Source organism: Paralichthys olivaceus, chromosome 6, assembly GCF_024713975.1.
Source record: "Paralichthys olivaceus isolate ysfri-2021 chromosome 6, ASM2471397v2, whole genome shotgun sequence".
NCBI classification, from domain to species: Eukaryota; Metazoa; Chordata; class Actinopteri; order Pleuronectiformes; family Paralichthyidae; genus Paralichthys; species Paralichthys olivaceus.
Window position 1 is genome coordinate 1766100 of NC_091098.1, and position 26284 is coordinate 1792383.

A 26284-nucleotide genomic window follows, 5' to 3' on the forward strand; every position below is an offset into this window, starting at 1 on the left:
CATTGAGGGGACCCTCTCTTTACAGAGGCCGCCATGTTTTTTAAATTAGTCGAGACTGGACAAACTAAACACCTTTTGAGATTTTATGACATCTGAAGCTACCACAGTTTCTTTTTCATGTTTGGAAGGAGAGGGTGAGGTGAGGGGTGTTCAGCTGCAACATGCAATTTCAACACTAGATATCACAAAATTCTACGCACTGTACCTTTAATCTCTAGTTTGGATCTCAGTTGACTGAGACTGAATACTGCAGAATTCTTATTTATTCTTTTGTTTTGTTTTTTAATGGTATTATTCTACAAAACAAAAAGGTTTTTCCATACTTCTGGGTTGCAAATAATAATATTATTATAAGTTACCTTTACTCCGAGTGGTGATCAGCCCATGACTAAGTTCTTGTTGTCTAGCATCTGCCTTTTCTTTTAACAGCTCGTACCTTGACTTCTCTGTGTGGCTACGATTATTATCCCTAAAATTTGCTACTGGTGATCAGCCCTTGATCATTTTCCTTTGTTGATGCCAACCTGTCCCTTGCACTGGGATAAGATACAACATGAGGCAGTGTCCATTCTCAACATGACTTGTAGTGACCTAAACTTGTCATCTACAGCCTCCCATATACATCCCAGCTTTACTTCAACCTTTTTGGTGTGGATGTCTCTCTTAACACATCTGTGTTTCAAGTAAGAACAGAGGGTGTTTAATCTGTTCTGTGTATTCACCACTGTGACTGCCCCAAAGAAGACTCATCATAGAACAAATTGCTATTAATCAAGTACTTTTAAATGAATGTTACCCTATTCCAATTTGAACTAGAAAGGCACTCAAAGAAAGCTCTACCAAAACCCAACAGTCCCTTTATGAAACCACAATTAAATTCACAAAATCCGCTGGAAAAATCAACCCATAAGTTTTCCAAATTTCTCACAATGGTTAAGACAGTGAAAGAAGTCCTGGATCCGCCCCTTGACTGGAATCCACACCAACATTTAGTTGCTTATTTCCTGACCCATACCACATTCTTCCACTAAGTTTTGTGATAATCTGTCCAATAGCTTTTACATAATCCTGTTAACTAACAGACAGATGAAAAAATGACCACCTTAGGAAAGGTAATGAAATATGTTCTTTTATTTGAATAGTTCAAGAAAAGGAGGACTCTTTTTGTACTGTATTCCCTCTTCACCCTGAAGGTTAAAAGGAAATTAAATATTATATTTTAATTAATTGTGAATCAGTGCAGTCCCTCTGGGATGGTATGCAGAGTTGGCTTCTGTCTGACATTGAGCTATCACCCTAACAGAAGGATGTAAAATACAGTGTTTCTCAATATTCTTTTGTTATTGGGAAATTATTATTTGGGTCGAATTGAAACAATGTTTGTTGAATAGTGTTTTTACTTAAAAAAACGTTTTACTAGATAAGTTCAAATTGATAGATATAGACAGAACGCTTTTAATCATATCTAAATTTATTTAATTTTTTACTGATTTTGCTCTTTATTATTTCGCCTCTTGTTCAACCTGGAGCTGAAAAAACTAATTCCAGCACATTTCCGGTCACGAGACAGTCTTCTTTGGTGCATGCTGGGAAATGTATTTCTTGGGGTCGTAATCGTCCAGCTGATCGCGTGAACATTAGGTCGAGAAGAAAACGCCATCTCCCAGAAACGCCAGCGTCGTTTTCCCTTTGACTTCCTTCCACACGGAACAGGATCCACGGTACCACTTGTTTCATGTTGGCAGCAGTACTTCGCTTCAGTTCCAAGACTTTGACTCTCTCACAAGTTTGTCTGTGGCAGGACGTTTCAAATACAACCGTGGTGAAGTGTCAGCGAAGTGAGGAGTGGGAGCCTCGCTAACTAGCTGGTAGCTAACAGAGGATGGGAGCTAGTTCTCTGTCTTCTTCTCAGGGAAAGCGTATATGAGCTAACGTAGTGTTTTTAATTCAGCCCAACAGCATCATATGTCCTCATAGAAGCCAGTCTTTTAGCTTGGTGTCTTCAGAGAAAATTCATCCATGGAGGAAGTTGACAAAATTTTGATTCACGCCCTCAAACAAGTCGGCACGTAAGTGTTTTTGTCTATTGAAATGACGCTAGCTGTCTTATGTCAAGTCAGATGATTGGCGACACCGCTGCCATTAACCTATAAACACGTGATGACCATTTCTTTTTTGCTGTTTGCATCTAGGTTTTTAACATATTTGCACATAGTACAGTCTGTTTAACACCATTTAAGGTGAGCAAAGTAAGGACAGAACATTTGGTTGCATGGGCTTGATTAGAGTAACTGTATTAAGCCTGCAGCCCATTTACATCACCAAACTGTTGCATTCTTCACTTTCTATCGCGGACACTCTCTTCTCTTGGTTTAGGGTCCAGTGATTGACTTGGCCAGTATCAAACCTCCACTCCCATTCAAGTTCTCTGTTGTGTTGGCAGTTGGTGTGTAAAAATTCCTTCGGCCTGCACTACAAAGCAAAGTTACTGGTTATTAGTAACTTCACTGTTAAACCGTAATTCAAAAGGTGATTAGATTTAACCCAAGCTATGCCACTGACAATGAAGACCACCTCCTTCATTAGCTGGGTAGACTGCATCCATGAAGGACAGAACCTTTAATTTCAGACACAGCTTATATATTTTTGGCATTGTACTGTGAAGACGGGTTCTACCCAGTAGACCATTGGTCACCAACCTTTTCGAGCCCAAGATCAATTTTTAATTGAGCCGAGATCTACCACCATGATACCTTCCTAAAAAACACATAAGAGGGTCATATTTATCTTTTTTTTTGGCCTTTCTGTGAAAGGCTGAATGTACAAGCATAAATATACACAAAGAAAGGCAGGCATGCAACATTATCTATTCAATGCACAATATTCACATTAATATCAATTCATATTTACAGCATCTGTTGAATGCACAATATGTTGTTTCTCAGTTCAACAATATGTTGGAGCTGCTACTGCAGCAGAATGTTTTATACATAGGCTTTGCCTTGAATATGGCCATAAATAAGGCTATTTCCTTCTATAAAATTGTATATAATAAATGCGAGTACTTTACAGTATGAAGCCATGCATCTTCAACTCCTGCAAATATTTCACATTATAACCCCTTTTTTTTGTGTTGCAACCATTTATGTTTGTGACATAAATTCAACAGATAACATTAAAACTCAAGCTTGTTGTATACCGTTCTCTGATTGGATGGAGGTTTTGCTTGTGTTTAACTCCATATAAACACAGCCCTCTGCACATAATCTGAAGATCCTGTTGATGTCGGACCAGACGTCTCTAACGCCACTCGCTGGAGTGATGTCCTCACTGTCAAACAATTCAATTCAATTAAATTTGTATAGCGCCAAATCATAATATACATTATCTCAAGGCACTTTACATAGAAGGTCAAGACCTTAAAAATTGTTTTAAAAATAAGGAAAACCCAACAGTTCCCACAATGAGCAGCACTTTGGCGACTGTGGAGAGGAATGTGTCTTGCTTTGCAACAGGACTCTTTGTGATGATCGGTGATGCTGAACATCTGATCAATATCAGATCAATATAATCACGGTCAACAGTAGTGTAGCTTTACAGTTCACAGTTTCAGGGGGTGCAACAACTAATCAATTTAATGGATTATGATGTATTATGAAAACAGTTGACAACTACCTTAATAATCAATTAGATGGGTCTGTTATAATACATGGCACAGACTGGCAGTGGCTCCTTAATTGAGGGCAGTAAACCAGCCAATGCCAGCTCCCTGCCAGCTGACTTGGTTATCAAACCTGACCCTCTTGTGTAAAATGTCGTCTATGTGAGAGCATTGTATTTGTATGTATGTTTTCAGTAAAATATGTGAAGGATTTAAGTTTCATGTGTTTGTGAGAGGTCATTCTGAATAATGTCCCCAACGACCCCATATATTGGAAGCACACTGTCTAAAAACACACAAGTGAACGCAATTGTTATGAAGCATTTCACAGAGGACAATATGTGTGACAAACTGTTCCAACAAACAAGAAGAATTATGGAGAAAGGACAATTCATAGTTACATAATACTGGACAGATGTGTTATTTATTTACATTTCTGGATTCTTCAGGGTTATTGCTCATCTTTTTCCATTTAATTCATTAAGGGGTTACCCACGTTCACGACGAACAGCCAATATATAGTTCAGTGTCTTGCAGAGGGACACTTGCATGTGGACTGAAGGAGTTGGGGATCGAACCAGCAAGCTTCTGGTTAGTGGAGGACCTGTAAAACCTTCTGAGCCAGAGTCCAATTAATTGATTATAATTAGATCAAAGTTGTCACGTGACACATTCAACTGTAAAACAATAAAACAGTCGTAGTAGTATTCTTATATTTTGGTTGTTAGGGGGGGTTGTTGGTGATGTTGCTGACTGATGTTGATACCAGGAAATAAAATGTGAAAAAGTTTTGACACTTGATAATATTCAATTCCTTGATTTTATACCCAAATGTCTTCAGTGTACAACAAAGATAAAGAAGAAGCCCTGCAATACTTTTTGAGGGGACTCTATCATATATAACATTTGATTTGTTACCCACAGGGAGGTGAGTGAGGAGATTGACAGTGTCAGACAGTTCAGCAGTGAGCTGATTGTGCAGGCGGTGGTCCGATGTATCCAGGTGATCGATCCAGGCCTTGGCAGTTCACTGCCCACCTCCCTTCCTCCAGGCATGTCTGCTCGTTTCAGAGTAGGAATGAGCCTGGCACAAGCCTGTCAGGTAACATGCTGCTTATTTATTTATTATGAATGAAGTGAATTTCAACTCAAATGTGTACCCTGAACACATGGCTCAAATAATAATAATAAATAAAAAATAAAATTAGTTGAAGACAGTGACAAAGTTTATAAAGATTCTCTTTACTCAACAACTCTCAAAAGTGCACAATTTCAAAGGGAGTCTGGTGATATTGCCAAACACAAGCATCTCCTGCTTTAACAAGAACACAAACACGTCATCTGCATCACAGAGAAGCAAATGGTGATACAACACCTGGTAAAAATGGCAGACCGGCAGCCATTGTCATGTGCACCTCTCAACAGAGATGGGAAGAGAAGATGCCTCACTCCTTAGCTATTTCCATCATCAGCTCCAATAAAAAACTAACTAAGTTAGAATACAAAAATATAAATGAAATAAAATGATAGAGCTATCTCAATTCCCTCTCATCTCTGTTGAGAGTTTCACTTCATGAGTGACCGCTGTTTGTTTTGCCTCATCTGAATGGCTCCTCTGATCAGTGTTTATAGAGATTGCAGATCTAACTAATTAACTAAATATAGGCCAATAGAGTTCAGGAGCTGATCAATCTGAGCACCCTTACATATCTTAATTCAATTCAATTTTATTTGTATAGTGCCAAATCATAATATACATCATCTCAAGGCACTTTACATAGAAGGTCAGGACCTTAAAATCAAAATATAGAGAAACCCAACAGTTCCCACAATGAGCAAAGACTGGGGACACTTGAGCACCATCAGGTATCAGATCTGATTATTTAAAAAGTGGACAACAGTGTAAAGACTATTAATTATTATTGATAACAGACACATTTTATATCATAATGAATTACTGCGATATTGTTATTAGTAATAGTAAAAGTTGTTGTCCTGAGGTTCCGGGGTCAGAGATATCTGAAATGAGAGCGAAAAAGAGAGAGAGAGACTATGGGAGTACAAAGTGAAATAGTCATTGACATGTATTAAAATAAATAAATGAATAATTGTGGGGGGGGGGGCAGAGAGAAGTGGAGAGGTCCTCAGTGCATGATGGGAGTTCCCCCAGCAGTCTAGACCTATAGCTGCAAAACTAATTGATGGTTTCAGGACTCACCTGATCCAGAACTAACTATAGGCTTTATCAAAGAGGAACATTTTAAGTTTAACTTTAAATGCAGAGATGGTGTCTGCCTCCTGAACCCAGAGTGGGAGCTGGTTCCACAGGAGAGGAGCCTGGTAGCTGAATGCTCTACCTCCTGTTCTACTCTTACAGAATCTTGGAACCACAAGAGAGCCTGTGTTTTGTGAACGAAGTGATCTATTTGGATAATACGGTGTTATCAGGTCTTTGATATATGAAGGGGCTTGATTGTTAAGGGCTTTAAATGTGAGGAGCAGTATTTTGAAATCTATTCTGAATTTTACAGGGAGCCAATGTAGAGAAGCTAAGACAGTACTAATAAGATCTCTCATTCTAGTTCCTGTCAGGACTCGTGCTGCGGCATTTTGGACCAACTGGAGACTTTACCGCTTTTTCTAAGATTTTTTAAATGAAGGGCAGGTTTGATATGGGTCTATAATTAGCTAAAACCTCTGGATCAAGTGTAGGCTTTTTAAGCAGAGGTTTAGTAACAGCTACCTTAAAAGCTTGAGGTACATAGCCTGTCAACAAAGGCATGTTAATCTGATTTAATATGGAACTGTCAATCAGGGGGAAAATTTCCTAATAAAGTCCAGTTGGGACAGAGTTTACTTGTCAAGTTGTTGGTTTACATGATGAAACTAATGAGGTCAGTTCAGGAAGGTCAATAGAAGAAAATTGGTTCAAACATAAATCTGGTTCTATGGTTTCAGGACCAGACAATGTTTCTATGTATGTGCTATTCATTGGCAGGAGGTGGTGGATTTTATCCCTGATGGTTATAATTTTATTTGTAAAGAAGCTCATGAAATCATTGCTTCTCAGGGTTAGAGGAATAGATGGGTTAGTAGAGGTGTGACTTTCTGTCAACCTGGCTACAGTGCTGAAGAGAAACCTGGGGTTGTTCTTATTTTCTTCTATTAATAATGAATAATAAGATGTTCTGGCATTTCTTAGTGGTTTCTTGTAATATATCAAGCTATCCTTCCGCGCTAGGTTAAAGTCATGTTTATTGGTGGAACGCCACTTCCTCTCTAGTTTCCGCGATGTCTGTTTTAGAACATGTGTCTGAGAATTATACCACGGAGCTGATTTCCTCTGATTTGCCTTCTTTTTTAGAGGGGCGACAGCGTCAAGGATTGTTTTTAATGAAGCTGCTGTACTATTAACTAAGTTATCAACTAGTGTGGGGGTAAAGTTTTGATAACTTTCCTGTATTGTACTGACACATGGCTGAGAGGTAAGTGTAGAAGGAAGCAGTTCTTAAAATTTGTTCACAGTTTTATCAAATAAACAAAGACTATAATAGAGTTTCTGTTCAGAATCGGTGTAATTGTAAATTCAAATGTAATTAAAAAATGGTCGGACAGAAGAGGGTTCTGTTGAAATATTATTACATTTCTATTACATTTCATACATGTCTATGCCATATGTCAGAACAAGATCGAGAGTGTGATTCAGACAGTGGGTGAGTTTATTCACATGTTGAATGAAACCAATCGCGTCTTTTATTGATTTGAAAGCTGAACTAAGGCTGTCGTTGGCAACATCTACATGAATGTTGAAATCACCTACTATAATGATTTTATCTGTCCTAAGAACTAGTTCTGATAGAAATTCAGAGAATTCATATAGAATTTCTGAGTAAGGGGCAGGCGGACGATATATGATAACTAGATGAATTGGTTTATGTGATTTCAGGCTTGGATGGATGAGGCTGATAAGATTTTCAAAGTAGTTATAACTTTCTTTTGGTCGAGGGTTGATAGATAGGTTAGATTTAGAGATTGCTGCAACCCCTCTGCCTGTGCTTCGAGGAGTATGAGTATTAACATAGCTTGGGGGCGTCGCTTCATTTAAGCCTACATGTTATGACCCTTTTGATTGTATGGTGTCTAGGGATGTTTGAAAGGGCCTAACGCAGATCAGGGTGTGTGGTGTGGCAACACAAGTAAACCAAACCAAGGTTCTTGTAAAAGGAACAATAATTTATCATACAAAAATAAAGACCACAGGGAACAAGGGAACTATGAGCGGTGCCCAAGCAAAGAAATCATAAATCAAAACGTGCAGTCCTAATCTATTGCAGCAACTCTATGCTATCACAGAAACCGAATTCTAAGCTACTCTACACATAATAAATACATGGTGTGGCACCTCCTCCTTACCTAGTGATTTTAACAGGTGTAAGGCTACTTGGTGGAAATGTAAACCCATGGGTGTCTTACCTGTTCACCTTTCCCCTGTGCGTGAGGCAAAATTGAACAAAAACACTGCACCGAGTACAGACCACCAAACAAGGACTCTGACCAAACACACCACCATCTAACGAACAACACAGAAACCACAGATAACCAACAAGCCAACTCAAAAACAGCACCTCTCCAGCTCTCTCTCTCAAAAAGGCTTCACACACACAAACACAGCACATATATATAGGTGGCAGTGGCGCCCTCTGATTGGCAGACAGGACCAGTGGGATGATTGGACACAGGTGGGCTTGAGTGACTGATCACCTGGGGTGAAAACAGAGGAACAGAACACACATACACCAAACTGACCCAAAGAGGGGGACATAACACTACATATTCTCCATCTTGCAGCCAGGTTTCTGTTAAACATAATAGATCAATTTGGTGATCGGTAATCAGGTCATTAATAAGTAGTGATTTTTAATTGAGTGACCTGATATTTAATAAACCGCCTTTTATAATTCTGTGTTTTGTTACAGGTATATTGGCTGTGTTAACTTTTATTAGGTTTGAATATATTATTCCTGTCCTGTTTGCTTTTGATTTAGTGAGTTTAGGTAGTCGGGGGGCAGACACAGTTTCTATAGGATATTTTGAGGGTGACTGTTCAAATAGAAGCGCAGAGAAGCGTGTAAGACTGCGACTCTGCCTCCTGGTCTCAACTCTGGATTGTCACGGTGTGGACTGTCTAACAAACGTTGTCATGTTTCTAGATATGAGAGCTGCTCCATCCCAAGTGGGATGAATACAATCTCTCCTAATCAGACCAGGTTTCCCCCAAAGAGTGCGCCAATTATCTACGAAGCCCACGTTGTTATTTGGACACCACCTCGACAGCCAGTGGTGAAAGGATGACGTGCGGCTGTACATGTCATCACTGGAAACATTAGCAACCAAAAGTATTATTAGTACAAAACTTGTAGGCAACGAGAGCCACAACCTTTTGAGCATAAGTTGACGCACATTGGCCACTAGGTGGCAACACAAATGTGTGTATATTTTAAAAATGGCTGTATGGAATTGCAGAAAAAATTGACTTGCACAATCCAAGGTCAACTATTATGAAATACCTGAAGATTGATAGTGATGATTAAAGTGGCCATGGTTTATCAAAAAAAATTTCAATATGGTTGCCAAATTTCAAGAATTCCTAAAATATTACTCATGCATACAGACCTCATATTTTTTCTGCACATCCACTGAATTATGCAAAAATGTATGAGCTGCTCCCTGTGGTCAGTTCAGAAGCTTTCCTACTATATTTTTTCAAAAATAATTTATTTGCATATTATTAATATCAAATGTGACCAAATTTGGTGCAGATACTTTCTACTTGATATGCATTAACTCTGTCCAATAACATTCAAATGGAAAGTCAGCAGTAGTATTTCTGTTATTTCTACATAATGCACGAGATTATCAATTTCATCAAATTCAAACTTCACCTAAATATTTGGCTGTACTGGAGGATCTATGTGCAACTTTTTCAGAATATGGACAGCAATATTTTTGACAGTTTTGGAACAAAAATGCAAAACAGGGAAACACAGGAAAGAGGAATCAAAGGAAACAAGTTTGCACTGAAACACACAAAGTGATAATGGAAAGTGTAATGGAAAGTCCAAGCACCATGAAAATTGGATTAGTCGTTTGCTGTACCACTCTGAAGTTCTGTTTGAAATTCGGTGCATTGGGGTTGTAAGAAACAGGATTTCTAATGATTTTCTTTAGTTAAACTTTATTTTTTTATTACACAAACATTCAAATGCTGCCAAATGTGTCCTGTCTTTGTGCAGCATGTCACAAAAGTTTTACAATTTTTTTTTTTTTTGATCAATTAAGGAACATTTCCAGAATTGTTTCCAGAATTGTTTTCCTGAAACATTTCACATAGTTTTATCACACTTTGATTACTGTAACAGCTGTTATTTCTGCCTAAATTTCAAATCTGTCCGACTGCCTTCAGACAGAAGGGGGTGGTATACTTTAAAGCTAATTCCTTACTCATAAAATATTTGTGAGATTGATAAAAGGCAAATTTATTGTGCTCTGTATAGATAGTTATATACCCTATTTCGACTAAGATGTAATGTTGTGTTCCTTTTTAAAAACCTATAATTTGAACAAAACTGCCTGAGGAATTTTATCGAGATTTGTGCATGCTATTGTTTCTGTCTCTCTTTGTTTCTGTTGATGCATTGTGTGTGTATTAGTATTTATATTATTGTGTAAAGTTAATCCTGTCCTATGCGATCATACCAATAGTCAACAGGAAGTAGCTGTTAGCAGTTAATAATTGAATATTATTATTTATAGTACACTTCTTAAAATTCAATGTCATGGTATAAGATCATCTATCTCCATCCATCCTGTAATTCATTCATTCATTCATTCATTCATTCATTCTTCATTCATTCATTCATTGGCCTGCCATACTAAAGAGCAAATGTTCCATTTGTCATTTTGTTTCCCAGGACATTGGTTATAAAGGAGAGATAGGCTATCAGACTTTTCTGTACAGTAACGAGCCAGAGATCCGCTCCCTGCTCATGTGCCTGGTGGAGAAGTTGCCCAGAGAGGGTGCTGAAACCTCAGACCAGCCAACAGGTACAGAGAACGCCAGTCTGTCATCCACACAGTTATATAGATATTTAATCAATAGATTACATTTGAGACTTAAGCACCTCATTAGTTATGGTAGGTGGGATAACTCATTTGTATATATTGAAATAGCAACCCCCCCAAGATGACTACTCACTGTTTCTCATTAATTTCAACTGTAGTTGCACGTCAAATTTGTCTTGCCAAGGTTTCTTAATGAACCAAAATCTTTTTAAACAAACATAATAATGTAAGGTGTGTACCTTTGTTGTCAGTACCCATCCCTACTCTAAACCAAAAACCCCATGTCGTCATACTGTATTATGTTGCTAGGCTCGCAAATGTTTTCAAGTCTATTTATAGTAATTGTTTCAGTATTTATGACCTTTAAAGTGTTTGGTTGACCCTGCTGGAGGTGTTGCAGCTCGTTGCAACATAATCTGCTGTCACAGAAGAAATGTATGGCTTATTAACTGCAGAAATCAACCAGAGAAAAAATTTGTCAAACAGAAAAAACACTATGTCGGTCACAGATAAAAAGACAGTGAAATTGGTTGATGTCAGAAAAAAATGATGTTTTGAGTGGTGAGAGGAATCAACTTACTACATTGATTCAGCTGGCAAAAATGGAAGGATTTCAAGACTGGGCTCTTACTCATTAAACATGTTCGTTTCAGTTTTGTTTTAGCTCATGTGTTATTAATTCATGTTAAAAAGTAAATTGAACTGTATGCCAGCTGCCTATGTACAGTTTTTTTCTAGCACTGGCTAGATGGCCATTGACCCTATGCTGAATGTTTTTTTGTGTATATCTAGATTTGAATTCAATGAGGGACAATCTATTGCTTTCTTTAAGGCTTAACATACCAGCTTGTTGTTAGTTTAGAAGTTATGTTCCTGTTCATTGTGAATGGCTCTGCTCATGTCTTTCAGTATGCCACTCTGGGAGGTGCTGAATATATAATATATTTGTGAAGGATGTAAACAAAACAAAAGGCCTAAACATTTAAAAACTATATATTTCAATTAGAAAATTCTCAAGCTCATGGCCTGAGGAGCAAAAATGTGTCTATCCTTATGGTTTAGACAGTAGGTGAATTAGTGTTACCAGTCATTCAGAAATCAATGCAAAAGATGGCTTAAACTGCGATAAATGCCCTAGATGATAAATTAAAGATATTCAGATCATTGACAAGTTTTTCCGTCAATTAATCATTGTTGGAAGAAGAGAACAGAGAGAAAACAGAATTACGAGGCGACTCTGTCAAATCTTGCTCTGTCAGATTGCTTCACTCTTAGCATTTGATTATATAAAATGATTGTGTATTGTGAATTCTTTATCGCAAGTCATATCGTCATTGCAATATTTAAACACATTGTCACATATCACGTTTTCATAATGTTGTGCGGCCCTAGTCTTAGACACTAATACACTACTACAGAAATCGCTTAAAAATGATCTCCTTCCAAATGAGTTCTATATCAGAATTAATATCAGTCTATACTGTTACTAACACACCTGCAAGTGTATATATATAATATGCATACACCTTTTTAGGATGATTTTGGCATGGTAAAGCATTTAGTTATCATGTATTTCTTATTTGATTATTCATCCCAAGCTGTGTTCTCTTTTTGCAGGTAAATCAGTGGTTCTCCAGAGAGGCATTGCTGCTGCAATCAAAGCCCAGCTGACTGTCCCCTGGCTGCCTACAAATTGCAGACCACCCCTGCACATCGAAACACAAGTAACTCTTCATAGATGTATTTCAGTTTTTAAAAAAATGCTTCAATACATGAGGATCTCTCTTGTTGGTCAGCAGGAGTGGGATAATGGCCAGATCAACGAATTTAAATGAATCTATCTGTTTACATATTGTTTATGGACCATTGAGTTCATCATTGGTTGTTTTTCTTTTGGCGATTGTTTGGCACTCACTCACGTATATATGAATTCATTCATTCAGTCTGCTCGATCAACTTTCTCTCTCTCCCTCTCTCTTGCGCTGACACGTAAGGACACACCAACACCGACTCAGCTGCCGTCTCTGACCCACTACAGTTTATAAGTTGATTTGTTTGTAACCACCGCCACAATATCAACACCACAAATCACCACATAATGATCAATACTTTTCCTAATGAAGTACAATCTTTCTTCATAACTGCATGCATTCAGTCTTTTATTCACCCTCTCCTTACTCTGCTCGCTTTCTTTCTCTCTCTCTCTCTCACACACACACACACACACACACACACACACACACACACACACACACACAGACACACAGACACAGACATGTTAAAACAACATAATTTGGTCTTCACCAACACCAATGATGCATGTGTTTATTTGCACACAGAGAGGTGAAGTGAGATCTGAGTGGTCAAGGCTCTTCCATAATTGCTCTCACTGATGCTGGCGTGTGCTCACACAGATATATATTGAAAATCAGTGGTTGTGGTGCAGTCGGTGGCCAATTTGAACATTTTTTGCATTTTGCCCAATCCTAATGAATCCAGAACTACTTCCAGACCCCTGAGTATTTAAGCTATTGTCCTTTTTGCATCTGACGTCAAAATGTCTGTCCAGCCGTGGTCCCTACCCCTTTCAGACATCAAAAGGGACATGTTACCTACTGGATGCCAGAGCTAAACTAATTCTCTTGTCTACAAATTCCCCGTTCATCTCCTGTTCATCGAATCAATCAATCAATCAATCAAACTTTATTTGTTTAGCCTATATTCACAAATCACAATTTGTTGTTGTGCAGTGGGGTGTACTAACAGGCAAGGCATGGATAATATAGCCTTCTATCAGATGTCAAAAGTCATGGATAGAAGGCAGAAGTGGATCACACCCATACATTGGAAGAATTGGCAACCATCAAAATACTCAAGACTGTGTAGTGAACATTTTGTACAAGGTAAGTTTCTGTTATTAAGTGTTATTAATCAGAAAGATTGAAATGTCAGTATTAATTACCTGCAAATAATTTGATGAAGTGGAAAAAACAGCATATACCATAGCATCGTCTCATTTGCAACAGACGCACTGAATGAGCTAACGCTAGCTAACGTCTGAGGTAATCACGTTATGATGACAAATCAAACCGCTGCAAAGTGATATCCTCATTACATTCTTCATCCTCTTCAAACCACACGCTTGTTTCACTTTTGAATAATTTACGAAATCCACCACAACATACTACACGTTAAAATAATCAGAACAGAAGCTATACTCTTTTATTTGTGTGACAAAGCATCAGGTAATTTGGTTTTGAAGTTAATCAGCAAATTGTTTCCAATATACAGCTGGGATTATCCCACATTTATTTTCATCAGGCACGAAGTACATATTTAAAAAATTGCTTGGCTGATCGCAACCACTTTGGTTGGGATATTGCCAGATTCCCAACAATCTTCGCAACACAATTATGCAAACAGATATCTCTACTGTCAGCATTTTCCGGTGAGATGCCAAATATACTAATGAGAAAGCATGATCATATATAATAATGGAAGCTGTAGATAGTCTAGACTCTTTTAAACATATAATATGATACCCTAGTGCACATAGGGTTAATTGATTTGGCTTTACAGAGGTTTCCAGAACAAAACAACACAATTTTAATGTCTGTCTTTTTTTCCAGGTCATAAAAGTGATGATCCAGTGTCACCTGACTATGTAACAACCATCTTTGCCTTTACCAAATCCCCACAGAAGAGGAAGCAGTAGGAAACAAGGAAAAGTAACATAAGAAAGTGGGCCTGAAAAAGTAAAAGAGGTAGTCAAGGCTGCAAGCAGACAGAAAAGAAAAAGCAAGGGCACAAACCTACTCACAGTATAAGTTGCATAACAACATGAAATATCTGATAGGAATTACACCACAAGCATAAGTGAGGATAAGTGGAAGTGGAAACAAGTAAGTTGAAACACCAGCATTTACTCTGGGCAAAAAAAGCTGGGTGCTATTGAAGTTGAGGACATAGGAAACTTGGCAGCATTGCACATTTACATTAAGAGAGTTATTGAACAGGCTTCAATTAAATACAAAAAGTTACAAGGACCTGTGCCAATCACATTGCTTCAAAGCGACGATTTAATACACTATACCACTCCTGATATATTATTATATATTATATATTCATCAACTAATTTGTGCCCACCAGTTTTATAAATGAGCATGAAGTAAAATCTGTACAACCTGTACCTTGTAAAATGTAACCTGTATGTTTAGTGTAACTATAATCATTGATGTATTCTCTAAATTTTTCATATATATATATATATTTTTTTTTTACATTGTAAGTTTTAGGTCAGTTTGATAGCTGGTGTTAAAGTTGATCCAAGACTGGAAAAGATGTATCATATTTATTAAAATCTCTTCAAATATAAATGTGTATTGTTATTTCTATAAACACAGCATATAGCAATTTGGTTACATCTGGGCTTTTTTGCATGAACATACACAACAGACTGTTCAACATTACTCAATGTTTTAAACACATATTTAATATATACAGATATGAGCTATACCATTTACTTTAAGTTCAAGGCAAAGCCACTTTACTCATATTCTGTCTGTGGACTGTGGAATTAGAAAATAGACTTGCAGATGGCCTCAACATCCTTAATTTCTGTTGTGAAATGGTCAGCATCAGGCAAAAATAAATCTGATCCTTACCATAAAGGTCAGTATTTTTGTCAAGTTCATATCTCTGCCATCAGTCTTCTGAATGCAGAAATGCTTGTTCTCTGTGGCACTGAGGACTCATGTGTCATTGGTAGTGTTTGGACACTTGATCTCCAAGACGCCACAGCAGGTGCAGGTAAACATTCCTCCGGGGAGGGATCATTATACAGTCCAGAGTCAGGGATGCTCAGCCCCAGAGGGTGCTGCTTTTCATGACAGCATCCTCATCTGAAGAATTGTAAAAACAAAAAGAGGCAGTGTAACAATAGGCTGTACAATGAGTAATATATCACTTAACTAACAACTATACCAACAACACATGATTCACAGGCATATTTCTAAAGGTACCCTCAAAGCCAGATTGCGGTTTTTTCCTCTACCCTTTCTTTCTCTATACAATTTTGGGCCAAGAGCATTTTTGATGCCATTACCCTACCAGCCCTCGTGGTAATCCACAGTCTTGACTTTCCTTGCTGTCAAGTCTTTACCTCAATTTTACCTACAATATGCATAATTATTGGAATAAATATCATTACAATGATGAAATAACATAGTCAGAAGACATAGAAAGAATTTAATGTACCTTTTCTGGTGTAATTTTAATTTAGTCAAAAAAGACTGCATTATATTTTTTATTACATCAGGGTAGGACTGCTTGTGGTTTTTGGCCTCATGTCAGCGATTCAGGCAGACCAAAAGAAACCACCTTAGTAGACAGAAGTTAAGAAGTATCCATAACAGGGAGCTCTTCTGAACTGTATTGTGCAGGTCCCTGTAAAGATCTCTTTGTATCCTCCTCAGTGTTGATGCAGACCCTTTTACCAGATGGACCTGAACTGGTTCTGTGTGGAGCTGCAGACCGCTTAGCAGGGTTTATGAAGTCAGTCCCTGATCCCTCCTCTAAGAGAGCTTAACCTGGTTTCACGGAGGGAAGTCCCCACTGTCTCAGTCCATCAGTGCAGCTTTTATCCTGCAGATGTCTGACTGCAGATTCTAGTGCATAAAGCAGTGCTATAATATGGGGACAGACCTGCCCAAATCCTGCTTTACATGTGCAGCAGCCAGACATGACTGTCTCATCCTGCTTCACCTATACCCATAGCTTTAGTGGTTTTTAGACAATACTATTGTGAACCTAAAAAACAGAAATGGCATAATTATATTATTTAGCTTTGTTTATTATCACTTATCATAGAAGTTTGAGACTTGTCTGTGTATATTCTTAGTTAGTGATTAAAGGTTCAGTGTGTACAATTTAGCGGTGAATTTGCATGGTGCAGCTGAATACCCCTCACCTTACCCTCCCCTTCCAAACAAAAAAAACCTGTGGTAGCCTTCAATTTTTATGAAAACTCAAAAGGTGTTTGTCCAGTCTGGGCTACTGTAAAAAACATGGCGGCCTCAGTAGAGAGCAGAGATGGGGACTCGAGTTTGTGACTTAGACTCGAGTCGCACTTAAGTCGCACACACAGAGACTTTAGACTTGACTAGTACTTCGGACTCTACTCGGACTCGTGAACAATCATTATGTTTTCTATTTTTGGCGTATAAACATTGAGGAAACTCTGAAACGTCTGATGGGCGTCTTTCCTTTTTTTCATGGTAACCATGATGACCATATGCCGGTTGCGCCTCTCGCACTATCTCAGATGAGGGTAAGACCATGGCGATTAGATATGTATATGTTATATATCATATATTTATTATATGCCATAAATTACCAAATAAAAGCCTCACTTAACAGACCAGGCGTTAATTTGGGACCAGGCGGCAGTTTTGGACAGGCGTTTAATTTCTTTCTCACAAAATCCTTCTGGGCAATAGTTTTACATCTTCTGCAAGTGAAGTTGTTGCGGTGGAGGAAATGATTTAGCCAACCAGCACTCACGGCAAACTCCTCATCTCTGCTGTCACTCACGGTGGCGCACATTTGTTTCGCCATCGCCCTGATCATTTTGCGGGACACTCTCTCGTGTCTTGCCCGTTTGCTGATAACCCATTCCTGCATGTTTATCTCAAGCTCTTCGCTAGCCTTCTTCCTACCTCCACCAGGCAGCCTGGCTCTTTTGCTGTCCTCCTCGGACAGACACTGAAGCTCAGTTTAATTTTTTCGCCAATCTCTCACTCTCTTGGGGTCGACAGAGAAACATGTAGCTGCTGCTTCTCCCGAGTTTTCCTCTGTATATTTTACGACAGAAAGTTTGAATTTCAAGTCGTACTTTTTGTTTTTTTGCTGCAACGGAGCCATGGCGATCATCACAATACGTGAAAAAGGCGAAGAAAAACGCGGAGTGTCAGTGGTCACATCTTCTTCTTTGATTTTTAAAAAAAATAAAGTAGACCTGGCATTTATTTGGAACCAGCGGTTATTTATCAAGATATTCACCTGCACCCAGCGTTTAAAGGGGACCCTGCGTTTAATTGAAACCCGGCTATTATTTGGTAATTTATGATATATATACCATTATGGCATACCGTTCAGGAAATTAAACCTTTGAATATATTGAATGAAACTTTGAATATATTGAATGAAGTCTGAATATATGGAATGAACCTTGAATATATTGAATGAAACTTTGAATATATGGAATGAGACTTTGAATATATTGATTGAAACTTTGAATATATTGAATGAAGTCTGAATATATGGAATGAAGTCTGAATATATTGAATGAAGTCTGAATATATGGAATGAAACCTTAAAAATATGTAATGAAACTTAACTGACGTCAGACTTCACCGCAGTGCCCGCGACCATCTTGTGTCAATGACAATGAGTTAGTCCGCTCACAATCTCGTTGCAGCAATATTAAACTATGAGGACATCATTAACACACTGGCAACCATCACTTCCAACTGCTACCAGCAAGAAACCAGTTTTAGCAATTAGGGGATTATTTAGGGGCCGGGCTGCTGTTCAGTCTGTCCCTCTTGTTTTTGTCAATGGTATGTTTATTATTATTATTATTCTAAGGAAATCCACCATCCAATGTATGAAATTCACCAAACTTTGCACACAGGTCCAGTCCCATGCCACTAGTTCTCAACTGATATTGTGGGCCATTAGTCCTGATGGTGGCGCTACAACAAGCATTAAAAGCATAAAAAACAGCAAATTCATAGCAAGTCAACAGCAAGTGCTAGAACTTTGCAACTTTCACCGAATTGTCGGCCCATTTAAGCAAAAACTTCCATCCAACTTTATACATTAAAGATATCTCTATACTGTCTAGATGTACAGATATTATCAAAATTGTATCTTTATAATTCTTTTTTTTTTTTACAGTCATAGTAGCCAGCAGCCCTTTAGTCAGAGTGTTAAGCTTTGGAACTCTAAAACATGTAAAAAATGTAACCAATCAAAGGAAAGTTGTGGTACTGCTTATCTTAATGTAATACTGTCAGAAGATGATGGGGAGGAAGGGACTTAGATTGGGGTGGAAATATTGCAAGTGACGATGAAATGTCTTGATTGTGACTTTTGTTTTAGCGTCTGGATGCTTGATGTTAATTTGCTTATCATTAACTGTAACCTGCCCATAGAGAAAGTCAGATAATTCTGACAAGATATTTTTCCTGTCTAGAGTCCAGAAGCATTGCATAGCTTCCATGCTCTGCCCCTATGTTTATCACACTTCACTAATGGCCCAGGAAAGAAGCAGTTAAAAGGTAGGCCTCCATGACACATACATTACTGTATATGATGTATGACTTTCGTTGATCTCATGTCTGTCAATGCACTGTCAATCTGCTTTATCAATCAGGTTGCATTAAGCCAACTCAAAGGGTGGTCCAAAAATGCTGGATTATATCACTTACTTTTCGTACTTCCCATGGATTGTAAAATTATCATTGATATATGATGATTAAATATAATCACCTAATTTATTTTTATTTACACATCAACAAGAGAAAAGCTGTAGCAAATATTGCATCATTACTGTGTTAACATGTTGCAGAAAATATGCTGAAAGAATTGGAATAAGTGTGCATGTTTGTGCTGTGATTTCAGTTGAAAAGGACTACCAGCGAGACATTCTTCCTCCTGTAACCGCCCAGCTTTCCCATCATACCTCTCTGATGGCGTCCTTACTGGAGCAGCACACCGATGAGTTGAGTGCTGCTCAGGAGTGGGACAATGAGTGGAACAGTCAGGGACTCCTATCTCGCCTTACTCCTCAGGCAAATCATCACACTTGCTACAGTTAGAAATACATCTCAGACACCTATAGATCATTTTTCTCTCACTTAATGTACACACACATACATGTGTGTATATGTACATATATATATATATATATATATATATAATGTATGCACACACATTTAAACATGTTTATTACAACATTCCCTGTTAAATGAGTATGTTTCTTACACAGGAGTATAGATCAAGGAAACTGACTCGACTGCGGAAACGTGTCAAGGAGCAGCTGCGTTCTGCTGAAGTAATTTCTTCTGAAAGTGCCTTTGGCAGTACTCGCTCAAACTCTGACCTATGTGAGCTACTGCACACCTTCAAGAGCTCTGCCCCCTCTGACCTCATCCTGACCAAAGGGACCCACTTCACCCACACTAAGAAGTTCACATTTGAACAGGTGAAAATCACCACCAACGCAATACCATAAAATACCGTGTGCATTCTTTAACTCCTGTGTGTGCATGCTGCTGTGCATTTGTCCTCCAGGAGTCAGCATCAGTAACCAACCCCATCATATCTGGGGATCAATCAGAGAGTGATATCCAGGACCGTCAGCAGGAGGAGCTGGCTGCACTCCAGCACCATTTCCAGCAGCTTTGCAGTGATGTTGGCCAGCTAACAGCAGACATGAAGCACATTAGTGTCACTAATACACAGGTGAAACACTAACACATACACACACACCTAATGTCTAATACCATAAAAGAAAGGTCGGCAGCACCAGGTGCATGGTTCAAAAAGGTTGTACAATTAATCCTCATGTTTTGGATGTACCATGCCATCTACCATTCCCTTTAAATGCCAGGTGCACTTGTGAATTGCTGTTTGTGTATGAAAGTGCTTGAACAGACCATGTAAATGTGTAACAAACAGAGTGTATGCACATATTGCACCTGCCTCTGTATGTAAATACTATTCTTTTGATTGTACACCCTTCAAATAACACTGAGATACTGGACCATTGACTTCAGACAAGTCCTTTTCTTGCTGGACAAGAACAAAAACAATGTGCTGCTATAAAACTAGCAAAGACACATCGGTCACACTTTTTCAAGTGTTAAATGTGTCCAAAAGTGTCAAACCTGAATGTAGATTTAACCTTAAAGGGAAAGGAGTGATGTATCTAGAGTAATATGGAGTACAGCAGTCCAGTTGTCCAAAATGTATACAAATTAATGATGTTTCATGTGTGTGATGTGTTTTGTTTTAGATGTTGAATGAGTTAAAGCAGAGAGAGCTGGGAATTTCTGAAAAAGAGAACAAGATGCAGGTGAAGAAGAAAACAATTGACCTTTTGCCAGAAGCAGATAACAACCTGCTGAAGCTTCAGGTAAGAGGGCTGAGAGAGATCACTTATAATTGCTGATTGGAGGCATGCAACATTCAGGCACAGTTCACATTTGGAAATCTGTGTGTTCTTCTCCAGGTTCTGGTAGAGGCTAGCACCAAGCGGTTGGTGAATCTGGCTTCTCAGTGGGAGAAACACAGAGCTCCACATATGGATGAGTATCGCAGACTCAAAGAAATCTGCAGCAACCAGGATGTAAGTGGTGCATTACCACAAATATTTAACTACATTTTGATGTGAAGAGATTTAGATTCTGTTGATATGTCTCAATTTTCCTCAGCTGGAGTCATCCAGAAAGCTGTCTGAAATCAGGTCCCTGCATGACAAGATCCGTGTCTCTACAGAGGAGGCCAGGAAAAAAGAAGAAATGTACAAACAACTGGTAACCCACTAAATTACATGTCTTTTGAAAATGAACAAAGTTTTTAACCTGTTCTCATAGGTTAAATGTTGTGTCAACATAGGTTAGTTTGACATTTACAACTGAGTATCTGCACAATTATTGTTGAATCTTGTAAATGTGTGTTCAACTGCGCTATGCTTTTTCTTTTCCAATGTAGGTAACAGAGTTAGAAAATCTTCCTCAGGATGTGTCTCGGTCAGCATACACTCAGAGGATTCTAGAGATTGTCAGCAACATCAAGAAACAGAAGGAGGAAATTACAAAGGTAACATCAGAAGAGGGGGGGATTCATGATGAGAGGAGAGTTGACCAACAAGACCATTTGTTGTCTAAGCAAATAGCATGAACAGAAAAAGTACACAGGGAGTTGAGGTATTACTAGTGGGTTTGTCTGACTACCAAGGACGGTACAAACTTTATTGGTTTCTGATGGTCTTCCAGACCACTGACGGTGCTGTTGGCCGTACCAACTATGACAGATGAGCCCATGTGACGGGGGCAAGAAATACTGCAGAGGCTCTACAATTAAGCAACATTGCCAGACATGAAGTGAGAAAGCTTCTATGTTATTGTGTGAACTGGAAAAGGGAGTTCACTGAACCTGTTGCAGGTTGCTTCAGTCAGGGTAATTAATGGAACAACTGTCCATAGGACCTTCAGTTCATAACAAGAGTGCAGACAAGATCTAGTTCTCTGCACAGCACTATAAGGGCCCAGAGTCCCATCAACATCGAACAAAGCAAAATGTTGAATGGAAAGCAGTTAGGGTTTTTTTACATACAGTTATTATTTGAAGGAAAACCCAGCTCTCTTTCACCAAATGAATGTAATGGAAAACTAAGCTATGTCACTGCAGTCACTGGGATAGCAATTAAAGTATGCTGTAACATCATTAATACTGATTTGACCTTCCTTGACAGATATTGTCAGATACTAAGGAGCTCCAGAAAGAAATCAACAACCTGACAGGAAAACTGGACAGGACCTTTGCTGTGACTGATGAGCTCGTCTTCAAGGTTTCTGTCTTTCTATTTCAGTATTTGTGTTTGTTTACACAAGATTATAACTAGACAGAGGCACTTCTCAATCTAGAACTCAAATAACAGATAAATGAAGAATTCTGTTCTAAGCTGCACCAATTAAAAAAAAAAAAAAAAAAAGCTAAAATTCACACCATTACTTCTTAAGCCATTAAAATGACCTTCAGGTTAACCATGCAATACATGAAAAATCCAAAGCAAGGATAAGAACACTTGAACCCTTGACTGAATCTAATGACCATGGCCTGCTTTATATATATATTTATATACATATATATATATATATATATGTATATGTATACATATATATATATGTATATGTATATGTATATATATGTATATAAAGCAGGCCTCGGTCATTATATATATATCCGCCTGCTGAGTATATATTTTGCCTCATCTTCAGTCACTAATTTCAAGTTCTTTTTTTTTTTTTTTTCAACATACACACTCACAGTTTTAATGATTTGCCTCTTTGAACTCTCACAATGGATTTGAAATGAAGCCATCAAGATGTAGTTGAAGTGCAGACTTACAGCTTTAATATAAGGGGTTTACCGAATATCACATTCACTATTTGGCACTACAGTTATTTTAATTCATATCCGGAGGTCCGAGGATCAAAATAATCAGACAAACTAACAAAGTTATTAATGTGAAGGATTTTTTCAGTACTTTGCAGTCAATGACTGCCTTGTGTGAATAAGTATTGAATATTTTGTCTTGTATGCATTAATTTATCTTTGTTATGTGCAGGATGCCAAAAAAGATGAATCCGTCCGCAAATCCTATAAGTACCTGGCTGCCTTGCATGAAGTATGTTTCTTTGGATTCCTTGTAATTCATCCTACCTGTCGTTCTTATTAGACAATGTGTGCATATCATGTTTTTGTGTTGCATTTCTCTATAGAGCTGTAATCACTTGATCCAAACCATCGAGGAGACAGGCACAATTTTGAGAGAGATTCGAGATCTAGAGGAACAGGTAGGATTCATTCAGTAATGATTGTTTAATCATCACATTTTACATTTTCATATCATTTTATGAAATATTTATTTGCAGTGTGTGAACTTAAATACCTATATTACATTAGTTTCATCTGTTTCATCCACATTTTGCAGGAGACATGTTTTACATAACAACAGCACAGTGTTGTAAGCTCATTGTTAGTTGTTGTGGGGAAGAAGCTAAAATCAAAGCTGTGAGTTTGTCATGATTCCGGTTCTGAGACAACCAGCCCCTCCCTTTTCTCTTTAGCAGAGGTCCCTGCAGCCAGCACCACATCAGCACAGAGTGAACATGCCTCTGAATATATATATAAATTGGTCAAATTTTCACCAGCATTAGCTCATAATGTCTTTGGTTGTTGCTGAGATATGAGTTCTTATCTGAAGTGGCCTCACATTATTAATTCTTTATAATGGTGTTAAACATCAGTTAGTGATCGATGCAAGATCAGGCACATGCAAAATACCAATCCACAACTCTGATGATGGTTCCAAGGCCACTGAATGGTGTACTATGAACACAACATGGATGTAATTATATTTTTTAAGCAACACTTCTCCCTTCATTGGCTTCAAGTTTGTGTTTTTCAGCAGCACAGAACTCTGGTCGCAAGGACAAGGAAAGAAAGTTGATTTTGATAAGTTGGCAGATTTTGTAAAACAATATTAAATCCTTAAATTAGACGCTTCTGAATTCACCAGATTCCATCAATTGTTTGAAGAATAAATTATCTGTTGCAAGAGAGAGGGACTGTAGCTGGAGGAACCCCACATATCAAGACTACATATGTTCCTCTCACACCAAACAACGTGATAATACCAAATTTCCATGTCAGTCAGACAATATGCTGAGTGTATACAGTAGTTGTTGATAGTAGTTATGTGTAACAGCTTGGGCTGGGTGATATGACTTTAAATCAATATCATAATTATTTCAAACTTTTACCTTGAATATGATTAAACGATTATTTTATTCCAAACTCTAGAGCGAATAAAACAAACACAAAGTGAACTTCAATTCCTGAACATGCCCTAAAAACTTCTGATTACTGGAAAGTGTTAAGTTAGCGCAAGATCAGAGGAGTGAGGAGGGTGGACATGTGGCATGGTAACGCAGTACGGTACATGGTACCCTGGACGCCACTGCAAAATAAATGTAGTGGAAACCCGACAGTTTGTGAACACACACATTGGGGATATAATTAACCGAAATGAGCAAGATGAATTGTATTAGATGTTATATACTTTTTCATAACATTTTCCGTTAATTGCCATGCCCTTGTTACAGCCAACATGTCCACATCGACTTACTGGACAATTGACAAAATTTTTCACTGTTCTTAAAATCTTAAAATTGTCCGCAGATTGAGACAGAAAATGGAAACAAAACTGTGTCTAACCTGGAGAGGATTCTGGATGACTACAAGTGTATTCGACAGGAGAACTCTGCACTCGCTGCCAAAGTCAGAGAAGGCTGAGCGTCGACCTGGTTTCCTCTGTTCCGCCTGCTGAGGCCCAAGTTTTAGCATAACAGCTGAATGGGACTGAAACAGATCTCCAGCTTTCACACTGAAGAGACTGCCACAGGAGGCATGCTTTTCTTTTGAGAGTCAATTAGATTTTTGTACCATGAAAAATAACAAATATGGATGGATCGAGAAGACAATTAGATTTTCAAACTTCAGAGTTTCAATTTCTGGATGCTTTGAATGCTTTCTGAGGGTCCGTGCTCTGGTTTGCTTCATTTGTACCCAAATGAAACATGACACTGGACAGAGGAGGGGACTGTCAGACCTCTTTTGTGTTAATGTATAATTATTCATATTTCTGTATGCAAAGTTTTCATATCTTGATTATAATGAAATCTTTCATTAGAAATTGTAATACAGTAATTATTGATTGGCAGTTCCTTATGTCATGATGATATGTGAACTGAATATGTTGAGTGGTATTTGAATGAAGTCCACCCCCCATCAGGAAAGTATTGTTGTTGTTTACCAGCTTAAATAAAGATGCCTTAAAAATTGAAGGGTCATGATGACTGAGTGATACTCATATTACACCCCAATGAATGGTTGCATATCAATTATTGATCAGAAGCCCGGGGCATAAACAAATTACACTGAATTGGGTAAGTATTAAGTTTATTAATGGTGGAAAGAGTATTGAGGTATAAATTGTTTTTTTTTAAAGCGCTTAAAGGGCTTCACAATACAGCTTGTTTTTGTTGTACTCAATACAGCTCCAATGTTGCTGCATGAAAACATAAGTTCAAAAACAGTGACAGCCAGGGGCATCATTGGGACAAAGTAACTGTTACGTCCATGGGTGGAACTAGGAGTACAGAAGGACCGTAACACATCAATAACCAATAAATTGATGAGTCAGAGCAGATTTGACAAATAGGGTGTCTTTTATTTTAATTAAAAATTATAAGTGCAAATTATAAATGCAGACAGAACTCACAATCACAGAAAATGGGGGAAGGAGGAACAAAGGAAATAATAAATATAACAAAACTAGGCCTGACTATTTGCTACTGCTTAAACACACATCCCAAACAAAAGGCCTAATCTGATAATCTAAAAAATAGCTTAATTGAAATATTACAAAGGTGGCAACAACCAAACTGACTTGTGTCTAAACTAAAAGGAGCATCTACGTGAGTGAATGTATAGGGTACCCAACTTACCTAGTCCTTCCTTCCTACCACAGCTACCATGGTATTTTAGCAAGTTTGTTATCATACCAACACAACAGAAAATCATGGGTGCTGCACACAGGCTGAGGCCAGAGAGAACAAAAAGGAACGAGACTCTCAGGTGTGCTCC

General features: G+C 38.1%; 1 protein-coding gene across 1 annotated transcript; it reads left to right on the forward strand.

The window, feature by feature from the left end:
* The first annotated feature begins 1616 nt into the window (after positions 1-1616).
* On the forward strand, positions 1617-25482 carry ccdc22 (coiled-coil domain containing 22). The gene is made up of 16 exons (XM_020089500.2): positions 1617-2069; positions 4586-4763; positions 10633-10765; positions 12401-12507; positions 19041-19125; positions 19469-19638; positions 19836-20051; positions 20141-20311; positions 20865-20984; positions 21081-21197; positions 21283-21384; positions 21563-21670; positions 22326-22421; positions 23202-23261; positions 23356-23430; positions 24818-25482. Exons 1-16 carry the CDS (start codon positions 2020-2022, stop codon positions 24929-24931), a joined length of 1902 nt encoding a protein of 633 aa, XP_019945059.1. The 5' UTR covers positions 1617-2019; the 3' UTR covers positions 24932-25482.
* Positions 25483-26284: the final 802 nt, after the last annotated feature.